Source organism: Xenopus tropicalis, chromosome 1 (assembly GCF_000004195.4).
Source record: "Xenopus tropicalis strain Nigerian chromosome 1, UCB_Xtro_10.0, whole genome shotgun sequence".
In the NCBI taxonomy this organism is placed as follows: Eukaryota; Metazoa; Chordata; class Amphibia; order Anura; family Pipidae; genus Xenopus; species Xenopus tropicalis.
This window is the reverse complement of record NC_030677.2, coordinates 188,744,455-188,764,315: the sequence shown is the minus strand read 5'-3', so window position 1 is coordinate 188,764,315 and position 19,861 is coordinate 188,744,455. Positions and strand designations below refer to the sequence as shown.

Below are 19,861 nucleotides of genomic sequence, written 5' to 3'. Positions count from 1 at the left end.
TCAACATCCACTTTAACCTGACCCTCAGCAAAAGTCAATATATACTATATTATTGCTGGATGTTTTTTCTTTATGAAGTCCATGGCTGTTCCATAGTGCTGCACAGGAGAACAGGGAAAACCATGAGATTCCAAGCAAAAAAAGGAGCCAGATGCCGGCTATCTGCGGATTAAAGTCTTAGGGGAAGCGCACGTGTCACGCAGCAGAAGCAGTAAGTGCTATGAGCCGTGCCAATGGGGAGAGGAGCAATACTGGCTGGTCTCACTCATGCCTACTCACATAGTTTGGTGCAAATGAAACCTTTGTCCGTTCCTTCCCAATTCTTCAGAATTATTCATCATTTTCAAAGAGTAGCAGATTCTGTTTTCCTTCATCTGTGGGCATTACAGGATGGCTAGAGAGTGAAATAACATCAGTATAAAGTAGTAGGCACTGACCAAAGGCAATAACTTAGCAGCCTCTATTATATATAGACTTGTGTATGGCCACCTTTATTCCACTGGAACGGACAGAATAAGAATGGCTAACTGGGACAAAGCATGGACTATCGGAAACTAAAATCTATACAATTGAGAAATGGTGATTTTAATAATTAAAGGAAATGTAACACTAAATTTTTTTAAGTAAAAAAGCTATTCTACCCTTCCCCAATAACTGCCCTATCCTGCAAACCCCTTAGTATTTTAAATGCTTTAATAGAAAATACCTGCTAAAACTTGGCTTCCTCTCAATTGAATTATAGTGAAACAGCAAAGGAAGGAGCTGCATCCACTGTGCGATGATCGATTGATTGAGCCTAGCCTGACTCCTTCCTATACAGAAAGACGGCTAGGCTCGATCAATCGGTTCATCGCACAGTGGATGCAGCTCCTTCCTTCGCTGTATCACCTTACTTCAATTGACAGGAAGTCAAGTTTTAGCAGGTATTTTCTATTAAAGCATTTAGAATACTAAGGGGTTTGCAGGATAGGGCAGTTATTGGTCCAGGGTAGAATAGCTTTTTTTACTTAAAAAATGTTAGTGTTACTTTTCCTTTAATATAGAAAAGGTATTATAAATAAGGCACTTACTAGGGTTTCATTAGATGATACTATAATAAAAAACGAACCACCACTAAATCATTGGGCCATGCTTGGCCGCTATTTAAAGTTTTCCATTCCTGCATATTATTCTCACAAAAAATTATAGAATCATCATGTTCTTTTATGTTCCTTCTGCATTTCCCTCAAATGATAGAAGTTGCCCCCTGGGAGGGCTTCTCCACCTCCCAGCACCCAACATGGCTGCAGTTAGAGACAAGCAGCGGATTTGGGTTATGACTTCTAGAATAAAAATATGTCTGTATGAAGACTGGCTTGAGTGGATCGGCTCTGCTCGTATGGGCTTTATTTTTAGAATCATTTCCATTATACTTGTAAATAGGAGATACCATGAAGGTTTCTGGCTGCAGTCGTGGGAAGGGAAAACATGCAGCTTTAAATAAAGTAGCGTCAGGATAAACTGTACATCCCCAGTACCACCACGGTACTATCATAGTATCATACATAGAACCCATGTAATGATTTTACAGGGCTCTTTAACTAATGGGGCATTGTGCAAACAGTACAGTGAGCAGCTCAGAGACCTGCAGAATACTGTTTCAGTTCAGTATGGCCTGTGTTAGGCCTCGCTAAATTCAAAATGGGCGAGTGGTGGGAGGCGGGTAATAGCCCCTAGCTTGCACGGCATTGGGCCCCTGTACTTGCCATCTTCCCAAAGGCAGTAAGGACAGGGCTGGGTTGTGTCTCCTGACCCTGCTCTCTGCATGGATTGTTGGATTTTCAGTTCTGCGCTCTATGCAGAGAGTTACAGCCCTGAGGTGTGCAAATGCTTTTCAATGAGCACTAAGGGACATGCTTGTGTGCACCGTGGCACTTTGTACTTGTGCCCCCTGGGGCTGTAAATGACCCCTATTGACTGCTGCCTCTTTTTACACAGCGCATACACACCATTTCGATTGTAAGCTGTGTGAGCAGGGCATTCTTACCTCTTCTATCGACTATCAGTTGTAAATATGTATGTAATCTGTATACTCAATGCATACACCCACTTATTGTAAAACAGAATATGTTGGTGCTTTATAAATATAACTAGTAATAATATAAATACTACAATGAGCTCTTTATGGTGGGTTACAACTTAGCCATGATGCATGGTGTCAATTCAAGCATAAAGCCTATAATGGAGCTTTATAAATATGTGTGTATGTGTGAAATATTTTACACATCTTTATAAATATGGCTGATTATCAACTTGGCCCAGGAGACTGGCACAGTACAGCAGCACTTGCCTTCTGCATTGTAATTGGAGGTGACAAGGTATCTCTATGGAACATAATGAATGGTACATGTGGGGCACATAGAAGCTGGAGTTAGGCATGACCCCAGAGTAGGCTTTGGGGACACAAGGCAACTTGTACTATAAACCAACCCTCACCCTTTTGAATTTAATGCTAAGAAGGAAGTCATTTACTAGCACAATCTTAGTGATGTGTTTAGCTGCTTATGTACGATTATATGCACTGTAGCCCTTTAGGTATTTTTAATACAGTGATACTTCAGTTAAAAAGTAAATGGAGCTCCCATTTGCTGTTCCTTTAACAGTCGACATTTACATTCTTTCTTGATAGTAATGTCTCGATGTGAGTCCAATGAATGAAAAAGTCAGATTAATATAAATCTATGCCTGGCAGTGAGAGAGCACCTCATGCTTTCGGCACATTGTTGATGGGTTTTGTTTTCTCTCTGTATCACCTTATGTTCCTATAACACAATATTTGTTATTTTGCCAATAAGCTGAATGACAGCAAGTAAATGAAATACACGCCAACCTTTCTTTAAGCAACAAATCCATTGCCCCTCTATAAATAATTCCTTTCAGAAAAGCATGGAAGGAAGTCTCATAGAATAGGCAATGCCATAGCATCTCTTATTATTATTATTAGCCCAAATGTTTCTGTGCTTTCTGTGCTGCCCCTTGCCACACATCACAGTGCAGCTTAATGGGAATAAACTGGCCTTGCTTCATACATACCTTGTCTCACCGCTCATTATTCCCCAACATACAGTATTCCATAGTCCTGACTCTGATTATGGTGAGAATACATGCCCACGCACATTTACCTGATCATTATGGCAGTGCCAAGATGATATATCAATATACAAACAAATTAAAAAACTCATGAATGATCACCTTTTAGAGACCTGTAAAACTGATCATGGGATTAGCTGATAGAGACGCCATCGCATTCATTTTAAACACTGCAATTTTCTCTCGCCGTCCGGAGCAGAATTTATCCTCATTGACCTACAGAAATGATGTGAATAATTACTGCCATTCCTGTGCTTTGTGTTTAGGTCTCCCAGTGCCAGATTTATTGGGCCGAGGCATATAAACTTGTCAGGCGTTAGCAAATGAAGATGAAGTGCAGCGCTATCATGTAAATAATTTAAACTTGTTGATTGTACCCAGTGACTATGTGCCATGGGCTGCACAGGCAGGTAGGGCTGAAGGAATCGCGCTACACAATATACTTGGGGGTTTAAATGTCACTGATACTTGGGGATAAATAAAACCTTATTCAGAACATAGTAATTTGAAAAAAGATACGTCCATCAAGACCAACCTTTAATGTCTATATGAAAGCTGACTAACTGCCAGTTGATCCAGAGGAAGGAAAATCCCCATCTGAAGCCTCTCTAATTTGCCTCAGAGGGGAAAAAATTCATTTCTGACTCCAAGATGGCAATCGGACCAGTCCCTGGATCAACTAGTACTAAGAGCTATCTCCCCTACCCCTGTATTCCCTCACTTGTACTGAGAGCTATCCCCCATACCCCTGTATTCCCTCACTTGTACTGAGAGCTATCCCCCATACCCCTGTATTCCCTCACTTGTACTGAGAGCTATCCCCCCTACCCCTGTATTCCCTCACTTGTACTGAGAGCTATCTCCCATACCCCTGTATTCCCTCACTTGTACTGAGAGCTATCCCCCATACCCCTGTATTCCCTCACTTGTACTGAGAGCTATCCCCCCTACCCCTGTATTCCCTCACTTGTACTGAGAGCTATCTCCCATACCCCTGTATTCCCTCACTTGTACTGAGAGCTATCTCCCATACCCCTGTATTCCCTCACTTGTACTGAGAGCTATCTCCCCTACCCCTGTATTCCCTCACTTGTACTGAGAGCTATCTCCCCTACCCCTGTATTCCCTCACTTGTACTGAGAGCTATCTCCCCTACCCCTGTATTCCCTCACTTGTACTGAGAGCTATCCCCCCATACCCCTGTATTCCCTCACTTGTACTGAGAGCTATCTCCCATACCCCTGTATTCCCTCACTTGTACTGAGAGCTATCTCCCATACCCCTGTATTCCCTCACTTGTACTGAGAGCTATCCCCCCATACCCCTGTATTCCCTCACTTGTACTGAGAGCTATCCCCCCTACCCCTGTATTCCCTCACCTGTACTGAGAGCTATCTCCCCTACCCCTGTATTCCCTCACTTGTACTGAGAGCTATCTCTCCTACCCCTGTATTCCCTCACTTGTACTGAGAGTTATCTCCCCTACCCCCTGTATTCCCTCACTTGTACTGAGAGCTATCCCCCCTACCCCTGTATTCCCTCACTTGTACTGAGAGTTATCTCCCATACCCCTGTATTCCCTCACTTGTACTGAGAGCTATCTCCCATACCCCTGTATTCCCTCACTTGTACTGAGAGCTATCTCCCCTACCCCTGTATTCCCTCACTTGTACTGAGAGCTATCTCCCATACCCCTGTATTCCCTCACTTGTACTGAGAGCTATCCCCCCTACCCCTGTATTCCCTCACTTGTACTGAGAGCTATCCCCCCCTACCCCTGTATTCCCTCACTTGTACTGAGAGCTATCTCCCATACCCCTGTATTCCCTCACTTGTACTGAGGGCTATCTCCCCTACCCCTGTATTCCCTCACTTGTACTAAGAGCTATCCCCCCTACCCCTGTATTCCCTCACTTGTACTGAGAGCTATCTCCCTACCCCTGTATTCCCTCACTTGTACTGAGAGCTATCTCCCCTACCCCTGTATTCCCTCACTTGTACTGAGAGCTATCTCCCCTGCCCCTGTATTCCCTCACTTGTACTGAGAGCTATCCCCCATAGCCCTGTATTCCCTCACTTGTACTGAGAGCTATCTCCCATAACCCTGTATTCCCTCACTTGTACTGAGAGCTATCCCCCATACCCCTGTATTCCCTCACTTGTACTGAGAGCTATCTCCCCTACCCCTGTATTCCCGCACTTGTACTGAGAGCTATCTCCCCTACCCCTGTATTCCCTCACTTGTACTGAGAGCTATCTCCCCTACCCCTGTATTCCCTCACTTGTACTGAGAGCTATCTCCCCTACCCCGTATTCCCTCACTTGTACTGAGAGCTATCCCCATAGCCCTGTATTCCCTCAATTGCACTGAGAGCTATCCCCCATACCCCTGTATTCCCTCACTTGTACTGAGAGCTATCTCCCATAACCCTGTATTCCCTCACTTGTACTGAGAGCTATCCCCCCTACCCCTGTATTCCCTCACTTGTACTGAGAGCTATCTCCCCTACCCCTGTATTCCCTCACTTGTACTGAGAGCTATCTCCCCTACCCCTGTATTCCCTCACTTGTACTGAGAGCTATCTCCCATACCCCTGTATTCCCTCACTTGTACTGAGAGCTATCTCCCCTTCCCCTGTATTCCTTCACTTGTACTGAGAGCTATCTCCCCTACCCCTGTATTCCCTCACTTGTACTGAGAGCTTTCTCCCCTACCCCTGTATTCCCTCATTTGTACTGAGAGCTATCCCCCCTACCCCTGTATTCCCTCACTTGTACTGAGAGCTATCTCCCATACCCCTGTATTCCCTCACTTGTACTGAGAGCTATCCCCCTACCCCTGTATTCCCTCACTTGTACTGAGAGCTATCTCCCCTACCCCTGTATTCCCTCACTTGTACTGAGAGCTATCTCCCATACCCCTGTATTCCCTCACTTGTACTGAGAGCTATCCCCCTACCCCTGTATTCCCTCACTTGTACTGAGAGCTATCTCCCATACCCCTGTATTCTCTCACTTGTACTGAGAGCTATCCCCCCTACCCCTGTATTCCCTCACTTGTACTGAGAGCTATCTCCCATACCCCTGTATTCCCTCACTTGTACTGAGAGCTATCTCCCATAACCCTGTATTCCCTCACTTGTACTGAGAGCTATCTCCCCTACCCCTGTATTCCCTCACTTGTACTGAGAGCTATTCCCCCTACCCCTGTATTCCCTCACTTGTACTGAGAGCTATCTCCCCTACCCCTGTATTCCCTCACTTGTACTGAGAGCTATCTCCCATACCCCTGTATTCCCTCACTTGTACTGAGAGCTATCTCCCATACCCCTGTATTCCCTCACTTGTACTGAGAGCTATCTCCCCTACCCCTGTATTCCCTCACTTGTACTGAGAGCTATCTCCCCTACCCCTGTATTCCCTCACTTGTACTGAGAGCTATCCCCCATAGCCCTGTATTCCCTCAATTGCACTGAGAGCGATCCCCCATACCCCTGTATTCCCTCACTTGTACTGAGAGCTATCTCCCATAACCCTGTATTCCCTCACTTGTACTGAGAGCTATCTCCCATACCCCTGTATTCCCTCACTTGTACTGAGAGCTATCCCCCCTACCCCTGTATTCCCTCACTTGTACTGAGAGCTATCTCCCCTACCCCTGTATTCCCTCACTTGTACTGAGAGCTATCTCCCCTACCCCTGTATTCCCTCACTTGTACTGAGAGCTTTCTCCCCTACCCCTGTATTCCCTCATTTGTACTGAGAGCTATCCCCCCTACCCCTGTATTCCCTCACTTGTACTGAGAGCTATCTCCCATACCCCTGTATTCCCTCACTTGTACTGAGAGCTATCTCCCATAACCCTGTATTCCCTCACTTGTACTGAGAGCTATCTCCCATAACCCTGTATTCCCTCACTTGTACTGAGAGCTATCTCCCATACCCCTGTATTCCCTCACTTGTACTGAGAGCTATCTCCCCTAACCCTGTATTCCCTCACTTGTACTGAGAGCTATCTCCCCTAACCCTGTATTCCCTCACTTGTACTGAGAGCTATCTCCCATACCCCTGTATTCCCTCACTTGTACTGAGAGCTATCTCCCATAACCCTGTATTCCCTCACTTGTACTGAGAGCTATCTCCCCTACCCCTGTATTCCCTCACTTGTACTGAGAGCTATCTCCCCTACCCCTGTATTCCCTCACTTGTACTGAGAGCTATCTCCCCTACCCCTGTATTCCCTCACTTGTACTGAGAGCTATCTCCCCTACCCCTGTATTCCCTCACTTGTACTGAGAGCTATCTCCCATACCCCTGTATTCCCTCACTTGTACTGAGAGCTATCCCCCCTACCCCTGTATTCCCTCACTTGTACTGAGAGCTATCTCCCCTACCCCTGTATTCCCTCACTTGTACTGAGAGCTATCCCCCCTACCCCTGTATTCCCTCACTTGTACTGAGAGCTATCTCCCCTACCCCTGTATTCCCTCACTTGTACTGAGAGCTATCCCCCCTACCCCTGTATTCCCTCACTTGTACTGAGAGCTAAATTAAATGGGATCTATAACAAGGCCAATTGTAAATATGGCCGCTGTTAACAGGATATGGCCCTCAGATCCAAAGGGCATATTAAGCATTCAAACAACAAAGAAAATCCTGTAACAAAATCAGTACTTTAAAAATATGAATTTATTCAGGTCTTCATATAAAAAAAAATCAATATGCATACTAACCCTCGCCTAGGCGGATACATCTTGGGGTTAGTATGTGTATTGATATATATTTATTGATGTAGAAGAAAAGTAAAAAATCACTGTGGGGGGCGCTAAATGTTACGATACCCCAGGTTTTCTTCCTCCCAGAAAAGGAGGCAACCCCACTTCTGGACCTTCTCTATTTAATCTCCTTGCAAGCTGCTCTAACACAGTAGAGGCCCATTTGTCAATGGGAAAGCACTGCCAGAGGCATTTGAGGTTTTATATCCCCAAAAAGTGTTGATGTTTGTGTAAAGGGGCAAACAGGTGGTGCAGCTATGGGTTCCACCGAGTGTATCGGAACTGTGTGTGCAATTCCTTCTGAAAGAGAGAGAGCACAAGATCTGGTAACATTTCCATGTAAGCAAATACAACTAAGAATCTCTCATTTGTGACCTTTGTAAAATGTGATGGGTTTATTGTCCCACGTCGATCCGACACACATGTGGTATTCTCATTAGTTAGAGTCCAAGGTCTCGTGACAGCTGGTAAAATCAATGTGATATATTTCCAGATACCCGGGCAGCTGAATGCGCAGCGTTCCATCTATCGCTGATCCCTCCCTTGCTTTAGCCTTTACTGCAGCTCACATTAAGCACATTTATTTTTAGCCGTTCCTTCTGTTTTGTGTTAAAAAATGTCCCATGGTAAAGCAACGTATTGCCGCTGTGTTTATATGGGAAAGAAATAGCTAAACGAAGGCACCAGAAGGTACGTTTTAATAAAATAAATGAATTGGTTATTTTTATAAAATATCCCAATACACACCTATAGCGCACTGGTATATGAGTATCATGTATGGCATCTTATTGGCAGGTAGTACAGCTGGGTGCCGTTTGGGGGTGTGGCTGAATACAGGTACCTGGCCCAACCCTTACAATCACATGACTTTAGGCTTCTGGACGACAGAAAGTGGTCATTTATTTTCATTTGTTTTATTTATTTTGTCCATGATTTGCAAATTATAGTGCAGATTTGGAGGATTTAGGGGGTGATTTATCAACATTTGAGTTTGATTTTTCTCTTGATTTTAGTTTTTGCACTAAAAAAACTCTAATTCAAATTATGGTTCAAAAACTCAAATGTTTGTTATTTATTAAGTGCAAAAAAAAACGTGAAAACTCGAATGTAAAAACTTGCTGTCTAAAAATTAGCAAATTTCAATAGAAATGGGAGTTGTACTGGGCAAGTCCAGCCATATTTGCAAACTTGCATCTTTTTTTTTAATTCAAAAATAAAGTTTATTTGAACGAGTTTTCCTTATTAATGAACAAGCAGCATTCAATATTCCAATTTATTTGGATTAGAAAAACAAACTCAAATTCACAAACTTGAAAATTGATAAATAAGCCCATAAGTATTCAGCCGACTTTATAAAAATGGATTCTGTGCATCCCTAGTGGGATCCGTAGGCGAGCTGTTTCCAAGGCGTCACTAAGAGGCACATGTGGCCAATTCTGAGAATTGGTCTCTTTTTTTCTTCACAAAAAAAGTTCTAGAAGTAGAAAATGTTTCTTGCATTCTGTAGAGTTCCCTTAAAGCAGCATAAGAATTCTTAAATCATGTGAAGTGGAGTGATAGAAAGCTCTCCATTGGAACACTCGCTGGTGTGTCTATTGATTTTCATTGGATTCTAACAGGTTTGACCTCCAAAGTTTTTTCACCACTGTGTTAAAAATTTGAGATAAATTGTTAATATCTGAAAATCATGAACTATATCTGGATCTTACTGGGTCGAAAACCAAAGGCAAGACATGCCTTTGTTCATATGTTGCTCTTCATATGGGTGAGACCAGAAGCTGCTAAAATAGCCCTAGTCTAATCGCTTGGTCTGGTCTAATCGCTTGGTCTAGCCTAATCGCTTGGTCTCGCTTGGTCTAGCCTAATCACTTGGTCTAGCCTAATCGCTTGGTCTTGCTTGGTCTAGCCTTATCGTTTGGTCTAGCCTAATCGCTTGGTCTAGCCTAATCGCTTGGTCTTGCTTGGTCTAGCCTTATCGTTTGGTCTAGCCTAATCGTTTGGTCTAGCCTAATAGCTTGGTCTCGTTTGGTCTAGCCTAATCACTTGGTCTCGTTTGGTCTTGCCTAATCGCTTCGTCTCGTTTGGTCTAGCCTAATCGCTTCGTCTCGTTTGGTCTAGCCTAATCTAGCCTGATCACTTTGTCTGCATCTCACTGAACCAGAACAACAAGTTACACGTGGCACAACTGGATTGTTATAGATATTTTTCTGGGTGCAAATGGTTACGTTTTGCCATTTTTGTCTGTCTGAGAACAGTGTGTAAAGTCAGAAGGAAAGATTTATATCAACGTTGATTATTGTGGGGTTTTTTGTTTCCAGTTATTTAAGGCTTCATTCTAACTATTTCCATTGGCACAGTCAGCCAGGGTTAGTGATGCTCTGTTTCATGCCCCGTTGCTACTGCCCTACCATATATAACTGCAGGTCTCATACAATCATTTCTCTGTACAATTAATTGTGCTTAATCTTGTCTTAAAGCTTTAAAATTATTAAATACCTTTTGTTAAGGAATTCTTTTCTCATAAAATGATTTCTTACTAAAGAAATGGTGCATAATACTCTGCATTTATTGTCACTTACCGTCTCCCTATCTAACCATTAAAAAGGAGAAAGGTTTCAGACCTGTACAGTCATAAAATCTACCCCTTGCTGTTGCCTTTGCTTTGGGATTCTTGTGTTGTCCTTGGATCACAAAGGCTTTGTAGCAGGGTGATGCGCAGAGATCCCTGAGATACGGAACAATGGGTAAATCAGAAAGATGGACATGAACTCAATAATCTAAAGAACCCTTGTGAGGCAACTCGTTTGGCCTCAAATTTCCAGCTGAATATTTAAACATGGCCTATTAAATAATAGAAACATAAAATCAGCAGACTCCTTTAGCTTCGACCCTTATTCCAACCCTCAGTCCAAAATGCTTTATTTGTTATATACCTGTATATATTGTGGGGATTTCGCTGGTAGCAGCCGGGAGCGGATGGGATTGGGCTTCACAGATGAGACAGGCCACTCTGGTTTGCACCACAAATGATCAGGCTTTGTGTTTGAAATGGGGCAAAAGTTCAACAAACAAAGTCCAATGAACCCTAGTTCAGTAAGCAAGTAAATACCATACACAGGCTCGTCTCGTCTCAAAGGGGACACATCAAGGAAAGATCCGCTCGTATGGCAATATTTCAGTGTATGGCCAGCTGAAGTCACTGTTATTTATGTTTTTGGTTCTGTGATTTATAAGAGGTTTGGTGGCAGGCAGGTCGTCAGTGACAGTATCCCACACAGTAGGGCACTTTATACAGCAGCCCAAAGCTTGGCTCTTGCCTTTTCAACTTGGTAGGTTGGAAGCCTTTGTCGGACCTGGTGCTCTTGTTTCTTTTCAATGATTTGTATTATTTTACAGGTTTAACACGATGGACAACTTATTGCAAATGAAATACAATGTAATGCAAATGTCCTTAAAGAAATAGCAAGAAGAGATGGTCTGGAGTCCAACCCTAGAGGAGTCAAGAATAGAACTGAAATAAAAGGATATAGAAATCAACTAAATCAAACTACAGTTTACAAAGATTGTGAATAAACAACATGTTACCTGTGCGGATGATTCCTTCGAGGTCCCAAGATGCTAAAAAACACTAAAGGGATTGGCAGCTGTGGGGGGGATGTATGCTGAGCCATTTAATTAGTATGAACATCATATTATTAAGGTCTACGGCCAATACCCAGGGTCAGTGGTGTGAATTCATTGTTCCAGAAAAGATAAATGTGTAGAATTATTAATATTTGGTATTTTCTTATTCAGTAACGCAGTTTGAATATAATTTCTCAGGTTTATTTGTGTTACTGAATAGATTATGTTATATATTCTTGCCCAGAATCATTGGACTTTTATACAAGTCCACCAAATGTATTTGGTGCATTTCCTAAAGCAATCTTTACTATAGGGAGTTTAAGTGAGACGGAACCGTGTACCAACGCATGAGAAGCTTGTATGAGGTTTCCATGAGAGAAATATTTCTGGTGCTGTGGGACGTGGATTCCCAGATTTGGGAATTTGTTTCCTCTGTTATATTAATATTTAGGTCCTTGCTCCATGCTATAGTATAAGCTTTGTTGGCTGCTTCTAGAAGCTGTTAGTATAAACTGGAGATCATGCCCTTTGAAAAGGGGGTTTTAATTCAGGTTGTTTCAAAATAGGACGGGGTAGTAAGGGAAATATTTCTGTTTCCGGAGTGAATAAAGTGGCTCAGTTGCTGATACCGAAATTGTTCTGGTATTGGTGGATTATGGTTTTCTTGGAACCAAGCTCAGGTTTTTAGTCCCTTTAGGGAATAAAAGTGGTAAGTGAATCTGTATCCATGTTCTGTCCGCCAGCTAAACATCTTATGTGACAAACCTGGGGTAAACGGGGGGGTTTCTCATGATTGGAGCTGCTGGGAGATTAGATGATAAGAGTATAGCTGGAAACTTACATTTGTCCCATATAGTTATAGAGTGGGACAGGCAAGGGTCTGGACATATGGAATCCATAGCAGAGCACAAGGGGAGATGGGAAATAGCTGATGAGTAGGGATGGTAATCCGTTTAGGCAAGGTTGTTGCGTGTAAACGAGTAAGGGCTATTTGTGCTGCAATGTAATGATGTTGGAGGTTAGGAACTCCCATTCCACTCCCATTCCACCTTCCACATAGTCTGTTGGGTGATCCTGGGATGTTTTCCTGCCCATATGAACTGAAGTATCCCTTTCTGCATGGCTTTCAATCTGCTATTGGATTGGGAATAGGTAATACTCTGAAGAAATAAGTTATCTTTGGGAGCAGAGTCATTTCCAAGGCATGGGTCCTATCAAACCAGAATAGGTTCATTTTTGGTTCTCTAGTTTAATATGGTTACCGGCCTCTTATCTGGTCAGGTGACCCTGTATTTATTGCATTCAGTATTCCCACGAGTTTGCCCTGAGCCCCAGTGCGTTGAGAACCATGTGTAAATAAAATAAACCTTCAAGCCTTTATCCCTGACATCAAAGAATGTACCAGCAACACTGATAATAATGGGAATTACAATACAAACACAATCCTTTTCCACAGGCATCATTTTCTTGTGGGGCTCATCATTCTTGGAAGCAATGAAGCACAGAGACGCAGAGGGCACGTATTACATCTCACTGTCACTCTATCCTGACGTGTCTTATTCCTTCTGCCTTTACAGTTGGCTCTGAAAGACCCAGTACACGCGGTATCACTGCAGCAGTTTGTTTATGAGAAGCTGAAGGCACAGCAGGAACTACTGGGGGAAGAAGGATTTCGCTCTCTCATGGAAACTGTGGACACTGAAATCGTTACCCAACTGCAGGAGTTCCTGAAGGGCTTCTAACGGGAATATCCGGCACGTTGGCCTCTGATTCTGGATTCAAGGAAATCAAATGTGCGCTCTTTAATAAAAACACAATTTTTCCAACAACTGTTTCCTCCTTGAAGAAACACAGCTCAGTTGTAGGGAAATAATATACATTTATATGGATGGGGGGGGGGGGGGAAGAATTATGTTAATTTTGTTCTTAAATCAGCCTGAAAAAGTAAGGCATGCTGAGCACTGTACATGTTTGTACCTCTAGCTGTGTATATATATCAGTGATCCCCAACCAGTGGCTCATTAGCCAAGATGTTGCTCCCCAACCCCTTGGGTGTTGCTCTCAGTGCCCCAAACCTGGAAGTTATTTTTGAATTCCTGACTTGGGGGCAAGTTTGGTTGAATAAAAACAAGATTTCCTACCAAATAAAGCCCCCTGTAAGCTGATAGGGTGCATAGAGGCTGCCTAATAGCCAATCACAGCCCTTATTTGGCTCCTCCATGAACTTTTATGGTGTTTGTGTTGCTCTCCAAGTCTTTTTACATTTGACTGTGGCTCACGAGCAAGAAACATATATATATATATATATTGCTTAAATGCAGTGCAAGTCAGTGCATTTAAAGGAGAATGAAAGGCTAAGTCACTTGGGGAATGCCAAAATGTTAGGCACCCCCAAGTGACTTTAATCGCTTACCTTGTACCCCGGGCTGGTGCCCCTGTTCTTGGAAAACCGCACCAGCCCGGGGTACATGCAGCAAGCGCTTCCTGCTTCGTTTTCCGGCAAATTCCCAGGGCCAGCGCATGCGCATTAGAGTGAAAAGCCGACTTTTCTGTTAAAGTTCCACTGTTCGCTCTACTGCACATGTGCAAGCGCGAAGCAGGGAGAGGAAGCGCTCGCTACAGGTGCCCCGGGCTGGTGTGGGTTTCCAAGAACAGGGGCACCAGCCCGGGGTACAAGATAAGCGATTAAAGTCACTTGGGGGTGCCTAACATTTTAGCACCCCCGAGTGACTTAGCCTTTCCTTCTCCTTGAAAATGTTCTGGTCGGGAGAGCCCGCCCTTAACCCCTTAAGTTCATATATTATCACTGGTTGGCAAACAAGGAAAGCAGGAAGCCTTATGTGAACATAGGCATGGTTATCCGAGCCGCACACACAATGGGAGTAGATATAGGAGGAGGGCAAGTTGCTGCATAGCCCTGGCATACGTGGGGCAGCTATTTAATGACAACACAAAAAAACCCAATCATACGTAACACACAGTATAGCAGTAGGAAAAGTTACATGATTTGGAACTCACCAAATGTAGGACATGGTCCAGGTGCGCCCGCCCAAGCCCCTCAGCAAAAGGAGGGGAAACCCTTATATATCAACACATAAAGGAGTTAGGCACTCAGAAATCCACATAGGTCTCCAGAAAAAAATAAGTAAAAACAAAAAACCTTGTGCTACACAAGCTCTAAAGAGCCTAACACTAAGCGGAGGTGGAGCACATAACGCGTAAGGCAGTAGCGATGTCATAAAGATTTTTTCGTTTTTAACATTCTGGTGAACTACATGGCTTTCTGAGTGCCTAAATCCATCTTTGTGTTGATATATACGGCTGACTCCCACGTGCCAAATAAAACCAGAAGTCTAAATCTCCCGAAAATGCCTTCCCCCTTCACTTACCTTCACCACAAGTACCCTGTTCTACTTGTGACTTTATGGGGGGAAAATATGAAATAAGGCAATGTGCTTTACTTGTGGGTATCCAAAGGCAATTGAAGGGGAAGTCATTTTTGGGAGGCTTGTCACCCACAGCCCCTAAAGCATCTCGGTTGAAACAGAACAACAAAAGTGCCTGTTGAAGAGATATATCCAACATGCAAAGGAAAGTCATAGGATTCCCAGTGTTGCCCACAGCTAAAGGCAGTTTGCCCGATAGCATTTCCCTGGCATTGGTAGCACTACTCCAGGCCCCCGTGTTAGAGCAGAGCTATAGAACTGAATCTTATACCGGAGCCATGAATAACCCGTGAGTCAGCCAATCTATATTGTCCCAGTAGAATCAATGGCCCCCTTAGCTGGCGGTGCTGTTAATGTAAGTGAAGCATTCCGCTCGTGCCTACGCAATAGGCCTGTCCTTTCCTTAGGGAAGCCTTTGTTTCACAGCCCGGAATCTAGGAACGAACTGAGCTAAAAATATATCTAATATCGACTTACATTTTGAAAATGAACATAGTACTTACAAATCACATTTTACGCTCCATACGGAATATTGATTTCTTTCAAGGAACTTATCAGAACCCTAACTGCCTATTGATTGCTAGCTACAATGAGAACACTCTAGCTTATTGCTATTTGGTGCCATTTCAGATTCACCGGTACGTGTCATTTCTCAAAGTATAAAAAGTTGGGTTTTCCCCCTGAAATAGTTGTAACTTAATCATTTGTTCACTAAAAAGCACAAAGCCCTTTAACCTCAAAACTTGCTATTAACATTGGCCAAGTGCCTTTCACTTGTGATTTGGGGATCTTCCTCTCATTTCAGAACCCGACCGTTTTCCTACTGAATGTCGCTACTTGCCTTATGCTACTCTTCTACTTTCAAAGGCAGGCTCGGCCTAAAATGCCCTAATGGTGCTTACTGCAGGGAAGGACACACAGGAGATATACAGTAGATTTATGGGGTCTGGGCTTTTCAGGTCATTTCTGTTGGATCTTGCCCTTGTTCAGCATCTATCAGCTGGTTAGAAGTCCCTTAGGGAATCAGGCCTCTTGTCATACTCATTTATTATAGGAAGTTATCATAAGGGTGGGAAGTGTTTGTGAGGACATAGGAAGGTCTTCGGGTCAGAACACTGATCAATGGCTTGTTTCCACCTAATTTACTGCTTATGTCAGTGTTTTTCAACCTTTTTTGGGCAAAAGCACACTTGTTTCATGAAAAAAATCACGAGGCACACCACCATTAGAAAATGTTAAAAAATTTAACTCTGTGCCCAGCAGCAGTGCCCCCCTAGTACACTGGTGCCCAGCAGCAGTGCCCCCCTAGTACATTGGTGCCAAGAGCAGTGCCCCCCTAGTACATTGGTGCCCAGCAGCAGTGCCCCCCTAGTACATTGGTGCCCAGCAGCAGTGCCCCCCTAGTACATTGGTGCCAAGAGCAGTGCCCCCTAGTACATTGGTGCCCAGCAGCAGTGCCCCCCTAGTACATTGGTGCCAAGAGCAGTGCCCCCCTAGTACATTGGTGCCCAGCAGCAGTGCCCCCCTAGTACATTGGTGCCCAGCAGCAGTGCCCCCCTAGTACATTGGTGCCAAGAGCAGTGCCCCCCTAGTACATTGGTGCCCAGCAGCAGTGCCCCCCTAGTACATTGGTGCCAAGAGCAGTGCCCCCCTAGTACATTGGTGCCAAGAGCAGTGCCCCCCTAGTACATTGGTGCCCAGCAGCAGTGCCCCCCTAGTACATTGGTGCCAAGAGCAGTGCCCCCCTAGTACATTGGTGCCCAGCAGCAGTGCCCCCCTAGTACATTGGTGCCAAGAGCAGTGCCCCCCTAGTACATTGGTGCCCAGCAGCAGTGCCCCCCTAGTACATTGGTGCCAAGAGCAGTGCCCCCCTAGTACATTGGTGCCCAGCAGCAGTGCCCCCCAGTACATTGGTGCCAAGAGCCAGCCCCCCTAGTACATTGGTTCCCAGCAGCAGTGCCCCCATAAGTCAGTGTGCCCCGTGTCCCCTAATACATTGGTGCCCAGCAGCATTTTACTCTTCGGCGGCTTCAGCAGCATCTTCCCCTCACGCGCGCCGCCTCTGCACTTCTGCCTACACGCGACCGCACACAGGCCCTTTTATAACGTTGCGCCCCGTGCGTACTGACATCACCCGTACACACGGGGCGCAACCAATGACAGGGCCCGGATTTTTTTTTTGAAAGTAAAAATTGCGGCCCTGCCTACGGCACACCAGGCAACATCTCGCGGCACACTAGTGTGCCGCGGAACAGTGGTTGAAAAACGCCGGCTTATGTAACAAGTCTCTGTACCATTCAATAGCTTCACTTAGTAAATGCCAAGCTAACAATGTGCCTCTGCCCCTTTCATGCAGTATATATAAATATATATACTGGGAGGAATTGTACCATTGGTTGTGGGTCTGTGCTTTTAACTATTTATATCCTTAACGGTTTAAATGTGATTAAGGTCTTGAAAAAGGCCCGAGATGGGGGCCGAAACCTTGACCTACCTTACCATGTACTCATTTTATTTTTTTCAATAAAAGTTTTTTATTTTTTAAAAGGATTCCCGGTGTGCACTATTATACCTGTGGACTTTATCTAAATTGCCTAAATCGGTATCACCTGGGTCAAGTAATCACATGCTAAGGAGTGCTGAACTAATGTGGTTTGTATATATATATGTGTGTGTGTGTGTGTGTGTGTGTGTGTGTGTGTGTGTGTGTGTGTGTGTGTGTGTGTGTGTGTGTGTGTGTGTGTGTGTGTGTGTGTGTGTGTATAGAGAGAGACCATCAGTGTCAGTCAGACACACACAACTGTCACAATAAAGGAAAGAGAATTACATTTGTACCATTCCATATTCCCAGTGCTACTAACCCAGGAGTTTGGAGTTATTATCTCTAAAATTGAAAATGCATTGTGGGTACCAAAAAATATCATCTTGAAATCTGCGCGTCTTGGTTATCAATGTTTAAATTCAAGATTTTTACCGTGTTTGTTTTTGCGGCAAAAATCACAAATTTGAATTTGAGTTTCCAAATTTTTAAGAATTTTGTAAACAATTTTCAAAACAAGAGGTGATACGGGAGGAAGAGGAAGGGTTGGGCCACTTGAGGCGCCACCCAAACGTAAATAAACCACGCTGAAAGTTATTTGCACAACCTCTGGCTTCATATGTGATTTTGATTTAAGGTCGCATCTTATTCACATGAATCAGCCATTCCATCTCGGTGGGGGGAGCAGGGGCAATCAATTGTATAATTAACACCTTTTTGACATAAAAAAATCTCACCACGATGCTGCTGTTATTAGTGGGGAAAATATCATCCGATATCCTTATAGGGCAAATCTCTGGAGAGTTTAGTGCCAGTAGATCAAGGGGTTAACACTATGGGTCACACTATGTGCCGAAAGGAACCGTCCCCGTCCACATCTTGGAGTTAAATAAGTAATAGTCATTTTGGTTGGACCAGTTTATCCCCAGAACATACCAATGCCGTATAATCGGTCACTAGCAGTATTGGGGAGCTCAACTCTCTGTTAACTTACCCCAACGGGTATCAGGTGCAAATACTGGAATAACTTCACCTTGCATGGGGGTCAATATCCAACAGCAAAAAAATCCAGTAGCACACTGATATTGCAAGCTGTGTTTTATTTGCCCAAGTACATACAGAAAACAAGAGCAACGTTTCAGGCCCCTCCTGACCCTTTCTCTAATTGGTCACTGGTTTCTTCCAATTAGCCTTCACTAAGTGCTGGTTCATCACTGTGCCAGGTACCATATGCCTTTGAAATGGTGATGGACGCCTTGTTAGTGTATAGTGCTGAGACTACTTTAGGGGGATGTTCTGGGAACAAGGTAAGTGGAAAAGTCTGTCATATCCACTGCCTGAGAACCAAAGTGTGAATGAACCAGGCCTTAAAGGGGATCTCTGGCTTCCAAACCAATGTTTGTTAAAGAGCCCCCCATGCAACACATAAACCCCTAATATACCTATCCCTGTAATCTGTTCCTTCAAAAAGTATGAATAAATACCATTTTTATATGCTGAAATCCAACAGTTCTTCTCTTTCTGCATCATTTGTAATCCTGGCAGGGGAGGAGGGACAAAAACATTGATGTTACAAATTGTAACAACTTCTACACAGTTTACCAACAGCATGCAGGAACTACATAACCCATAATGCCTTGCACTGTGATGTTCCTTTCCTTATCGACATCAACTGGGCAGTTACCCATGGCAACCAATCATTTATTTGTTTTCATCATTCAACTTGCAGCTGACTGAAAATAAAGCTAATCACTGATTGGCTGCTATAGGTTACTGCCCAGGAACAAACTGCCCAGTGTTTATTATTGAGCCCCACAAACTCTGCAGCTGTTGCCCAGGTAAAAGCCAAACCCTATAATGGTAAGTGCCACCCACTATTTCCCAGGAGCTACACCCACAGGCACCCAACATGGAAAGATGGTAACATCCCCCACTTGTAATGAAATGCAGGAGGTTTGCCCAGGCGCAGTGACCCCCAGCTACCAATAACATGTTTGCTTTCAAACAGCAGCTCGGGGACTGATGGCTATTGGTGATTGGAACTGTAGCAAACTTTGCACCCTTTATTACATAACATTGAAGGAAGTTTCAGGGCGAATTCCCCAGTAACAAAATGAGCCCTTACCTCAAACTATAAACTATTTTGTTGCTATGAAAAACATTACATATTCCATAAATATATAAAATATAATTTGAATTTACAAGCTAGAGAAGCAGAGGAGAAGCTTGATACCTTTTGATTTCCTTGGGGAAACTAACGGCAGTTATGTGAGACGCGTACCTTGGGCGCAATGTCACACGTTTATGGAAAGCGGAAAGTTTGGGGAGCGCCTGTCGTATGAGACTCG

The 19,861-nt window shown here is 43.9% G+C and overlaps 1 protein-coding gene across 3 annotated transcripts in view; it reads left to right on the top strand.

Moving 5' to 3' along the window:
* ipo11 (importin 11) overlaps nt 1–13,357 on the top strand; it is a 115,366-nt gene extending 102,009 nt beyond the window's left edge. For 2 of the 3 annotated variants that reach the window (NM_001045658.1, XM_031901225.1), the window contains 1 exon segment: nt 13,106–13,354. In NM_001045658.1, coding sequence (NP_001039123.1) covers nt 13,106–13,270 — 165 coding nt within the window. In that variant the 3' untranslated portion in view covers nt 13,271–13,354. 3 annotated transcript variants of the gene reach the window in all.
* Nucleotides 13,358–19,861: the final 6,504 nt, after the last annotated feature.